The sequence below is a fragment of the Chiloscyllium plagiosum genome, chromosome 11 (assembly GCF_004010195.1).
Source record: "Chiloscyllium plagiosum isolate BGI_BamShark_2017 chromosome 11, ASM401019v2, whole genome shotgun sequence".
Classification (NCBI taxonomy): Eukaryota; Metazoa; Chordata; class Chondrichthyes; order Orectolobiformes; family Hemiscylliidae; genus Chiloscyllium; species Chiloscyllium plagiosum.
In genome coordinates this window covers 53,228,857-53,241,441 of record NC_057720.1, presented here as the reverse complement: position 1 = coordinate 53,241,441, position 12,585 = coordinate 53,228,857, and the positions used below count along the sequence as shown (strand labels likewise).

The 12,585-nt window shown below is 43.3% G+C and overlaps 1 protein-coding gene across 1 annotated transcript in view; it reads right to left on the bottom strand.

Annotated features, from left to right (window-relative positions):
- Positions 1–12,585, bottom strand: part of negr1 (neuronal growth regulator 1) — a 527,630-nt gene that overhangs the window by 123,923 nt on the left and 391,122 nt on the right. The window contains exon 3 of the mRNA XM_043699331.1: positions 5,920–6,045. Within this exon, the coding sequence (XP_043555266.1) occupies positions 5,920–6,045 (126 nt within the window). The remainder of the gene's footprint in view (positions 1–5,919; positions 6,046–12,585) is intronic.

Below are 12,585 nucleotides of genomic sequence, written 5' to 3'. Positions count from 1 at the left end.
TTCTCCCCACACCCATCCTCCTCTCACTTATCTCTCCACGCTTCAGGCTCTCTGCCTTTATTCCTGATGAAGGGCTTTTGCCCGAAACGTCAATTTTACTGCTCCTCGGATGCTGCCTGAACTGCTGTGCTCTTTCAGCACCACTAATCCAGAATCTGGTTTCCAGCATCTGCAGTCATTGTTTTTACCCTTATGCTGTAATTGGCCCAGAAATGACTGTTCTGAAAATGTGTTGCTGGAAAAGTGCAGCAGGTCAGGCAGCATCCAGGGAACAGGAGAATCGACGTTTCGAGCATAAGCCCTTCTTCAGGAAGGGCCTGACCTGCTGCGCTTTTCCAGCAACACATTTTCAGCTCTGATCTCCAGCATCTGCTGACCTCACTTTCTCCCCAGAAATGACTGTTGACAATATTAATTAATAAACATTCATGTACTCATATCATCAAAGAAAACTTGATAATTTATTTTTTTTCAAGCACAGGCAAACTGTTCAGGTGGCACGGTGGCTCAGTGGCTAGCACTGCTACCTCACAACACCAGGGTCCCAGGTTCGATTCCACCCTTGGGCGACTGTCTGTGTGGAATTTGCACATTCTCCCCGTGTCTGTGTGGGTTGCCTCTGGGTGCTGTGGTTTCCTCCCACAGTCCAAAGATGTGCAGGGCAGGTGAATTGGCCATGTTAAATTGCCCGTAGTGTTAGGTACATTAGTCTGAGGGGAATGGGTCTGGGTGGGTTACTCTTCGGAGGGTCAGTGTGGACTTGTTGGGCCAAAAGGGCCTGTTTCCACACTGTAGGAAATCTAACTTAATCATGTCAGTTCTTTAACTTATTTCGTGCAGCTGCACACAGGTGATGCCTTCAAGGGGCTAACTTTGATTGGTCTGTCCAGGAATGTTTAGCTTTATGCAGCAAGGCATTTGAGGGAGCATTGCATACAACATAACTCTGTTTGCGACTTGAACTGAAATGTTAATTTATTTTGGTTCAAATGGATGGCAGTATCTCAGCTTTTAATTTTCCAGGCGTATTATTCTATTGTAAGCAATTTCCCAACAGCTTGATGACAGACGGATCCCATTTGAGGAATTTTTCTTTGTTCAGAATAAATTTTCTTTCCTTTTTTAAAACAGAGACACTGACTTTTTCTGAGCTGGTTTCCTCGACTCACTCACCTTAAAAGCCAATCTTCACATGTGAGCCCAGGCAGTAAGTAAGGAGCAATTTAATCATTCAGAGCATCAGATCTGAACCGGATGCTTTTCCCATCAATTTTCACAGTACACTGAATCACATATTTGTTACAGCACAGAAGGAGGCTACTTGGCCTGTTGGGTCTGCATTGGGTTTCCGAATGAACAATTCACCTATTGCCATAATTCCGTCCTCCACGGAACCTTGTTCATTCTTCCATTTCAGATAATAATCTAATTCCTTCTGAATGCCTCAATTAAACCTACAATACCCTCTGGCAGCACATTCCAGATCTTAGCCACTTGCTGTGTAAAAAGCTTTTTTTCTTTTGGCTCCATTGCTGCTCCTTCCAATCACAATAATTCAGTGACCCATTGTTCTCAATCCTTCCATCAATTTTCCTATCTCCTGATCAAGTCTCTCTTGATTTTCAGTGCTTTTACCAAATCTCCTCTCAATCTTCGAGAAAAATAGTCTGAGTTCCAAATTCTCAAATCTTTCTACATAACTGAAATTCCTCATCCCTTGAACCTATCGAGTGAATCATTTAGGCACTTTCTCTAATGCTGGATCATTTGATGAGGCGGTCTCGTTTCTAGTGGTCAAGAACTGTTTTGTTTCCCTTGTCCTGTTTTAAGGGAAAGAATAGGAGAAAGTGAAGATTGCAGATTCTGGAGATTAGATTCAAAAAGTGTGGTGCTGGAAAAGCACAGTAGGTCAGGCAGCATCAAAGGAGCAGGAGAATTGATGTTTCGGCCATAAGCCATTCATCAGGAATGTGGGGTGGGGGTGGTGCTAAGAGACAAATAGGTGGTTGGTGGTGGGGGTGAGCTTGCTGGGAAGGTGATAGGTAGATGCAGGTGGGAGGTGATGGTGATAGGTTGAAGGGGAGGATGGGAAGATAGAGAGTAAGGAAGGTGGACAGGTAGGAGAGTTCAAGGAGTTGATGCCGAATTGGAGGGTTGGATCTGGGATGAAATCAGGGAGGGGAGATAAGGAAACTGGTGAAGTCGACGTTGATGCTGTGTGGTTGGAGATGGAGAAAATGGCAGAGGATAATGTGCTGCAATTATACATTTGTGGGGTAGGAGGTGAGGACCAGGAGGGTTCTACCCCACAAATCTCTGGATACAGCGCATTATCCTCCGCTATTTCTGCCACCTACAATCATCACAGATATATTTCTCTCCCCACCCTTATCAGCATTCTGCAGTGACCATTCCCTCTACAACTCCATCGTTACGTCCATGCAACCCCCCAACAAACCTACCCTTCTCTTCCGGCACCTTCCCTTGCCACTGTAGGAGGTGTATACCTGTGCCCACAACTGCCCCCTCATCTCTATCCAAGACCCCAAAGGATCCTTCCACATCTGGCAGAAATTTCCCTGCACATCCAAACACCTCATCTACTGTGTCTGTTGCTCTCAATGTGGTCTCTTCTACATTGGGGAGACAAGGTGCTGGGACACACACACCAAACAACCCCACCACCCTGTGGCCGACCACTTCAACTCCCCCTCCCACTCCATCAAGGACATGCAAGTTCTGGGCCTCCTCCACCCCAAATCCAAGCCACCCAATGCCTGGAGGAAGAATGCCTCATCATCTGCCTTGGGACCCTCCAACCACACAGCACCAACTTCAACTTCACCAGTTTCCTCATCTCCCCTCCTCCTACCTCATCCCAGATCCACCCCTCCAACTCGGCACTGCCTTTTGAACTGTCCAACCTGTCCATCTTACTTCCCACCTATCTGCTCCACCCTCTCCTTCGACCTATCACCATTATCCCCCCACCTGCATCTACTTATTATCTTCCCAGCTACCTCACTCCCTACCCCACCTTCCTCTCAGCCCCCTTCTCCCTCTCCATTCAGATGAAGGGCTTTCACCCGAAACGTCGACTCTCCTGCTCCTCAGCTGCTGCTTGACCTGCTATGCCTTTCCAGCGCCACATTTTTCTGACCTAAAGGAAAGAATCACTTGCAGCAATCCAATTTTTGTCCCAACTAAGATTAGTTCATTCACTTTGGGAACAAGGCAAAGATAGGTGGAGGGACAGGTAGTATTTCAGAAGTGGGAGGCTGCAGAAGGACTTGAGCGGGTTAGGAGAGTGAGCAAAGAAGTGGCAGATGGAGCACAACATGGTCACGTATGAGGTCATGTACTTTGGTAGGAAGAATACAGGCATGGACTATTTTCTAAATGGGAAGAAAATTCAGAAATCTGAAGGCAATGGTACTTGGGAGTCCTAGTCCAGGCTTCTCTTAAGGCAAACTTGCAGGTTGAGTCAGTAATTAGGAAAGCCAATACAATGTTGGCATTTATTTTGAGAGGACTAGAATAAGAAAGCAGGGATGTACTTGAGGCTTTATAAGGCCCTCATCTTTAGAGTATTGGGAGCAATTTTGGTCCCCATATCTCAGGAAGAATGTACTGGTTTTGGAGGCAGACCAGAGGAGGTTCACGAGAATGCTCCCAGGAATGAAAGGCTTAACATATGAAGAAAATTTGAGGATTCTGGGCCTATACTCAATGGAGTTTAGAAGGAAGAGGAGGGATCTAATTGAAATTTAAACAATACTCAGCGGCCTGGATAGAATGGACATTGGGAAGATGTTTCTATTAGGAGAGACTAGGAACCAAGGTCACAGCCTTTGTGTAAAGTAAAGACCCTTTACGACAGAGATGAGGAGAAAGTTCTTCAGCCAGAGAGGTGAATCTATGGAATTCATTTCCACAGAAAGCTGTGGTGGCCAGGTCATTGAGCATATGTAAGACAGAGACAGATAGATTGTCAAGGGGATCAAAGGTTATGGGGATAATGGATTTGAGAAAGTTGTCAGGCATGATTGAATGGTGGAGCAGCCTCAATAGGCCTAATGGCCTAATTTCTGCTCCTATGTCTTATGTCTCATAACACCAGGACTTAGGACTTACATCTCTTTGAGCCTGGATTCAGTTAGATCATTGCTGATCTGTGCCTCAAATTAATTTGCTTACTTGTTTCTCGTATCTCCTTATACTTTTACTGATTAAAATCTGTCAATCTCCAAGTCACCTGGAACATTACATAAAAATGGTGACTGAAAAATGAGTGAATAATTCTAAAGGAATTGTGTAGTATTATATAAATTCTGCTTAAACAGGACCTCTAGAATCCTGCAGCATTTTAACACCAATTTCTGCAAAAAAAACCCTACCAAAATTAGAAGACTCAGAAAACTGTGTGGACAGGTGCTGGAAACTATAAAATAAAAGTGAACAAAACTGTGGTAGATGGAATTCAATGTGGGAAATCACAAGAACAACCACAGAGATTCTGAGAAAGAAAATTGGAATTTTCTGCTTGGTAAGAGATGAGATAGGACCTGTGGAGGAGCAAAAGGATTTGGGTTTCCACACACACAAATCTCCACAGCTACTGAAGACGTATGAAAACAAATCAAAAAGACAAATGGAGTATTGACCTTTATCGCAAGAGGATTGTCATACAAAATAGGAGGAAGTTACGATTGAGCTGTGCAGAGGACTGACACCAGATTCCATCTGTTCAGCTTTAGGCAGAGTTTTAGGAAGTAATATACGGTAGTCCCTAATTCTGTTAGTCCAATTAATATTTCAGTTTGAATGCTGGTCAATCTTTATCATCTACTTCCTTTAAATGTGCCTTTTTTTTCCAGATTACTGTCATTTTACATGTAACTGCCCTAATATGAAGCAAATACACCCAGATTAAAGTAACATCTAAGTATTAATTATTTTGTAGTACTGTATAAAAACAATAAATTTGCTTTGCAAACACCAATTAATTGATTTTAATAGCACATTTTCTATTTAGGATGGTGTGTAAATCAAGGAAATTCCCTTTTTTGTTTTAAGCAGGTTAATATCCTTGTGCCCGGAATGATGCTGTAGCCACACATGCTGTCTTTAAAACATATCATCACTGCATTTTCCTGCTTACTGCTTCTGGCCACTATCCCTCCTCCTGTTGTCTCCCACCAACACCTTAGCCCTTGTTCTCTTGCTCCCTCCCTCCCAATGGTCACCACTCTCTCACGTCCTCAATCTTAACGAGGGTCTGAGCCACGTGCAGCAAGGGTGAGAGAGAGGGAACCAGGAACGTGCGCAAGGGAGAAATGGCAAGTGGGATCCAGCTGGGGAAGGAAATAGTGAGTGGGAGGATTGTGAGAAGGAAGGGAACGGGGAGGCTAGAAGCAGTGAGCAGGTGCTGAGTAGAAAGAATTGTTAAGTTAATTAAGAGTTAGTAACAGCTTTTTTAGATCAAGTAAGCTCACTGTAGCCAAATTTATTTTCAAAATTAAATTGACTGGGCAGGGACATAACCCACGCATATTACATGATTTCTTATTGGAAAATGATTCCTGTTCAGCACATCTTTGTTTGGCACACCATATTTTAGGAACACATCAGCAATACTAAACAAAGGATAGCTAACTCTCTGACGATTGACAGATTGTGTTAAACATGCAGAGAATGGAGTCTGAATGGTTGATCTGAGCAAAAGGAGAATGCATCTTATTAACAATTTCTCCATTCCCCAAGCAGCCTCTACATAACTTGATGTTCCATAATGCTAAACAAATAATTGTCTCCTTGTTATGTCTAGTTATGTTTAGTATTAAATCTCAAAAGGTAGCAGATCCTAATTAAAGGATACTTTAACTTAATACCTCTTAATCTATTAAGAGTTGTTCTTACCGGATGGGGATATATGTTTCCAGGTTATGGTAGGCTCTGGTTTTCCACTTGCTAGACAATATAGAGTGATATTGCTGAATTCATTCACGACAGAACTGGTAGAGATGTCAAAAATTTTTGGAGGAACTGGAAAACAAAAGGGGAGACCATTAGATAACATTTACTGGTTATTCTCACACTAATATTTTAGCTGATTCTAATAATTATTGGACTAAGCAGCCAATAAACATTAATCAGGATTCCAATGAGACACTAGCAGCTAGTATTCCAATCCAAAAAGATTGGCCCTATTCTCATGGTTGAGATAACCAAATACCTTCTCAGATTCCTAACCTCGTTCAGCTGAAAAAAAATGTCTTTGGACTTGTTATTTCACTAGAGGTCAATTTCACTGACCTCAACAAATACAACAAATAACAAATACAACAAAAACAAAGACTGACCTACACTGGACAGCATTGGAAACTGGAGGAGCAATTAGATAAGAATTTAAAAAGGAAAATATGAACTTAATTACAAATAAAACTAAAAAGTAAACCTAAAATCATAAAGGTGAGAGAGAAAGGGAGAAAATATTAATGAAAATAGCATAGAGAAGTAGAATATTTAAATAGTCTTTCTTTAAAATTGAGGAAAGAAAACTTCTAAATCAGAACAGATTTATTGCGAGGTTTGTATCAGTCTCATGCTCTGAAATCGCTCTTAACTCTGTTCCACCTCTTCTAACTAGTTTTTGTTCCCATTTGCTAATGTCTCCCTAATTCAATATCAATACCTCTTGATCTTCTTCAACAATATTCTGTATGGGACCTTGTCAAAAGCTTTCTGGGTGTTCACACACACTACACCTTTTCCAGTTCACCAGCTTTTACATCTGACACTTCTTCAAAGAATTCTGATGTCAAACACAATCCTCCTTCCAGAAATCTGTATTGGCAGCTCTAACTAATTTTAATTCTCTAAATATTTAGTAATAACATCTTTGATTAGAGGTTCAAAACTTCTTTTACTACAGATATTAAGCCAGTCACTACGTAATTGCTTAAACTAGTGTGGATGTAGGAAATTTGAAATAAAAACAGACAATGTTGTAGCTATCTAGTGTATCTGGCTATATCTATGGAGAGAGAAACAGGGAGAGAATTTTTTCCTGTCCACGATCAATGTGGTCAACGATGTGTCAGTGGAAAAAATAGCGAGATTGGAACAATGGGATTCTCGATGTTGAACGGAAGAAGTCAAGCTTTCATTGAAGGTTTTTGATGGTGAACTGACACAATCTCACTGGTGAGTGGTCTATTTGTATACCTTAACATTATTACCTAATCTCACCACACCCGATATACATACAGCACCTACTCCTGACTTGAGAAAGCCTGAGCAGTTGTCTAGTGGCTGCTACAGGCCTCCATCATGGCCAACATTTCTGAACATCTCAGAATACTCTTTGGGGGAGTGTCACCACAGTCAGTCAGTTGCATCATACGTTCTCCCAGGGATTTGGACATGATTAGTCTGCCACTTGGAGAGTTAAGAATTATAAGTTTTGTATCATTACAGTCCAGGGAGTGGACCATGCTCAGTTGAGCAGTCCCAGTGCAACTAGTTGAGGATTAGTAACCAATCAGTCAGGGGCCTGGTTACTCATCAATCAGGGGCCTGTCAGTCAGGGCTGACACTCCAAATCAGTCCAGTTTGTGGCCCAAAGTCAATTCTGGGATCTATTGATTGAATGTTCTCAGTGGCCACTGCTGTTTTGGGGAGATTGGAGGCAGAGTGATGGGATGCAGTGGGTACAATAATTGTGAAAGGTGACAATACAATATAGCAATATGGGAGATAACATAGCATTGGAGAGAATGGGTCACTACAGGAGGGAGTGTCATAAATGGTTGCCACTAGCCTGGCTTCAATGGTGGGGCGATATAGTGAATCACAGTACTTGATAGTACTAAGTTGTAGGCCTAGGAATCAGGGGGCAAAGTCAGAGGTGGAGACTTAAATAAAAGGTTTTGGTGGAAATGTGCAGAAGCTCAAGGTTAAAAGGCTGAGCCTGTAGCTCACTGTGATACACAACCCACATTGGGTGGCTCAGTGGTTAGCACTGCTGCCTCGTAGCGCCAGAGACCCAGGTTCAATTCCCGCCTCAGGCGACTGACTTTGTGGAGTTTGCACATTCTCCCAGTGTCTGCGTGGGTTTGCTCCGGTTTCCTCCCACAGTCCAAAAATGTACAGGTTAGGTGAATTGGCCATGTTAAATTGCCCGTAGTGTTAGGTGTAGGGGGATGGGTTGTGCTTCGGTGGGTTGCTGTGGACTTGTTGGGCCGAAGGGTCTGTTTCCACACTGTAAGTAATCTAAATCTAAATTACGTTCCATCCTCATCCAAATCTTGAATATGCAGTAAGAGTGAAGAATGGATGCCATCACACTGAAAAATGTCACAGTCATTTTTTTTTGTGTGTTTAAGGACATGGGCTCTGCTTGTAAGTGACATGAGACCTTTCAAGGAGTAATTGCATTTATCAGGCAATTGTACAGTACAGACTGAAGGCAACTGTATTTGTAAAATTCTGCAGAACTGCACACACTGTCTGACTACGTCCAGTACAAATCCTGGCCACAAATCATCTTGTCCACATCACTGGCCATTATAGATTGATCATGGTCAGCTCTGTCAAGTGTAAGTAACCACAGGTGACCTTTAGGCCGCAAACCACAGACAGACCATCGTCTGATAGACTGCACAAAGGCGTGCAGCTGTTTTCCTCACATCTTGCACCAAATGAAGTTGCCGACATGTTGTTATAAGCAATGCTGTTTTTCCTTGGGTGATGCAGAAGCTGGAGTGGGGAGTGACAATGTTTCAGTAATCTCATTAAACTACCAATCTCAACAAGTACAACATGGCTGGTGCTGCACACTTTGGAATAAAGTACCTTATATCAAAAGTCCACACAGAAGCATTCCACGGTTATCCATGAGATTTATGTTAAACTGCTGTTTGTATGTGCTGAAACTGCCAATTCTTTACTAAGGAGCTAGTTTGATTCTGATATTCCGCACATAAAGTTATTAGAACCAACATCGATAGATCCAGACATAACAGGTTTTATCATGTGGCTACTGCACAATGGGGAACAACGAAAATGAGGTAAGCAAAGTGGTCAGCAAGCCCAAGACCACAACGAACTTCCATTGCTTGCTAAACTACCTCCACATGAAGAGGTCACAACTGAAGTTCTCCTCAGGATGTGGAGGTGGTACAAGAGGCCCAGAGTGTATCGCCTTTGATTTTCTCCAGATGAGTAAGATGCAGTGTCACTGCCAAATAAGAATGTCCCGGGACACTGTCATCATTTGGTCGTGATCTGAAGGAATGGGAGGTCAGCCTACCCCAGGGGCCATCAAGATGATAGCAGCATACATTTTTCTGCAAATGGCTGTTTCCAAGCATTGATGGGGGACTTGTGTGAGATTTCTCACAATCATACAAAAACTGTCACTGATGGAACCTGCATCAGATCACACCATTTTATCTTGTTTCCCTGTGACAAGGTCAGTGCAGCAGCCTTGGGGCTAAAGGATTTGGCAATATAGCTCCCTCCCCCAGGTACAGGACATTATAGCATGTATGAAGTGCTGCATTTTGGAAAGGCAAATCAGAGCAGGACTTGTCTACTTAATGGTGAGGTCCTGGGGAGTGCTACTGAACAAAGAGACCTTGGAATGTAGGTTCAGAGTTCCTTGAAAGTGGAGTCACAGCCAGATAGGATAATGAAGAAGACGTTTGGTATGCTTTCCTTTGTTGGTCAGAGCACTGAGTATAGGAGTTGGGAGGTCATGTTGTCACTGTACGGGACGTTGGTTAGGCCACTGTTGGAATATTGTGTGCAATTCTGGTCTCCCTCCTATCAGAAGGATACTGTGAAAATTGAAAGCGTTCAGAAAAGATTTACAAGGATGTTGCCAGGGTTGGAGGATTTGAGCTATAGGGAGAGGCTAAATAGGCTGGGGCTGTTTTCCCTGGAGCGTCAGAGGCTGAGGGGTGACCTTACAAAGGTTTATAAATCACGAGGGGCATGGAAAGGACAAAGAGACAAGGTCTTTTCCCTGGCGTAGTGGAGTCCAGAACTAGAGGGCATAGGTTTAGGGTGAGAGGGAAAGAATTTAGAAGGGACCTAAGGAGCAACTTTTTCATGCGGAGAGTGGTACGTGTATGGAATGAGCTGCCAGAGGAAGTGGTAGAGGCTGGTACAATTATGACATTTAGAAGATATCTGGATGGGTATATGAATAGGAAGGGTTTAAAGGGTTATGGGCCAGGTGCTGGCAAGTGGGACTAGATTGTGTTGGGATATCTGGTCGACATAGACGAGTTGGACCGAAGGGTCTGTTTCCGTGCTGTACACCTCTATGACTCTACAGCCTGTACACACATTGCACAAAGTGCATCATTTCATGACATGGGTATTTTTGTCAAGAAAAAAGGGATCCATTTTGTCAATGTACAAGTAATTTGTGATCACTCTGGAGGTCTATGCCAAATATCCTGGAAGCTTCTATGGTGTCTATATCCTTGATAACTCTCAGGTTCTTGCTTCATTTTAAGGGATGGGTGCCTTACGAGGTTGGATACGAGAAGCCTGATGAAGAGTTCTGGCCTGAAACGTCAATTTTCCTGCTCCTTGGATGCTGCCTGACCTGCTGTGCTTTTCCAGCAACACATTCTCAACTCTGATCTCCAGCATCTGCAGACCTCACTGTCTCCTACTGAAAGACAATGGCTACCCTCTATAACCATGCCTGACTACTCCAATTTGAAGTCCTCTGACTGAGGCAGAGAAATAGAGTGCAGCCTATTTTTCCATCAGGCTCATGGTGGAGTGGACAATAGGTCTTCTGATGATGCTTGGATTGGTGTGGGAGGGCCTTGCTGTATAGTCCAGACAGAATGTGTTGCAGAATCCTTCCATGCTGTGCTCTGCCCAATTGCAGCAGGTAAAAATCAGATGTGATGGACTCAGCAGCCTATTTTGCAGAGTGACAGCAGTTGTATGAGGCTAGTGAGGAGGCGGACCATCACCTTCATCATGGCAGAGTGCAACAGTGTCAGCCACAACAGGACTTAATTGACACCCACTTCCAATTCTGATGTGGATGAAGTCATCATTTCTGGTTGGCTAATAGGCAAGCAGTCCCTGTTTATTCCCAGAAGCCTCTGTAGCTTTTTTGTTTGCTTTTTCTTCACATTTCTGGTCATTTAATAAAGTTAACATTAATAACTGCTTGTTACATGATGATACCACATTCAATTCTGACAAGATGCCAGGCAATGCTGGGCATGACGGAAAAAATAACATGCCAATCAGACAGGACTTTAACATCATTTGGTGCTAAAATTGGGTAGCTGCAGTTAAAATGACACTCAATTGGGCAACTGACAATGTAAAGTGGCAATACATTGACGAATGCGGGCTTTTAATTTCACCCATGCCATGTACATGCCCTCAGAAGCTTTTCTGTTTCATTTCTCTCCCACTATATATACAGTAAAGGGATAGTCATAGCCGACAGCATTTGATCAGGTGCTTAGCTAGGCTTAAACTAGGCAAAAGTGAGGACTGCAGATGCTGGTACCCAGAGTTTAGATCAGAGTGGTGCTGGAAAAGCACAGCAGGTCAGGCAGTATCCGGGCAGCAGGAAAATCAACGTTTCGGACAAAAGCCCTTCATCAGGAATTAAACTATGGTGCTGGCAGAAGAAATCCTGGAAGGTTCCAGCAGCTAATGAATACAAGATAACATTAACACTGTAAAGCTATGATGCATAATTGTTGATTTGAGTAACAAGAAATGTGGGAGATAATTCACTAGAGCTTATGGAGAGAAACCCTCCACAAGATTCCCAGAAATTAATACTTTGCTGATTCTTGATACAATTCTGATCTTCAGTTTGAAGCTTTAGGTTAATGGGTTAGCTTTACCTTAGTATTTCACTTTCTCATTTGGAAGTGTATATTATGTCAGTCACTCTTCAGTCTACTAGCACACAAGGGGCAGAACTTAAATGCCATCTTACAAAAAGATTTGAAGGCGGGTGGGGCATATACTTCGGAAGAAGGGTGCGGGTCCAACCCCATTACCTTCCCACCTCTGCCATGAGTAAGATTTGTGGATGACATTCCTGTCCCACCACCAACTGAGGCCCTTTGGTTGTCTCTTCCAGCCTGTACTAGTATTCAACTAGCAGTGGGTGTGGCAGTTACCATACAGGAAGCTCCATTAGTAAAGCTTGCATTGTTTTCTTGCAGCCTCTAGAGGAAGCCTTCGTAGTTGGGCGGCACAGTGGTACAGTAGTTAGCAGTTGAAACTTTATTGCTGGAACAGCACAGCAGGTCAGGCAGCATCCAGGGAACAGGAGATTCGACGTTTCGGGCACAGACCCTTCTTCAGGAATGAGCAGAGAGTGTTCAGCAGGAGAAGATAAAAGGTAGGGAGGAGGGACTTGGAGGAGGGGCGTGGGAAATGTGATAGGTGGAAAGAGGTCAAGGTGAGGGTGATAGGTCGGAGGAGACTAACTATCCGTGATCCCAGTCTGGTTCACTGTGATCCTGACCTAATTAAATGTGATCCCAGTCTGCTTCACCGTGATCCTGACCTAACTAT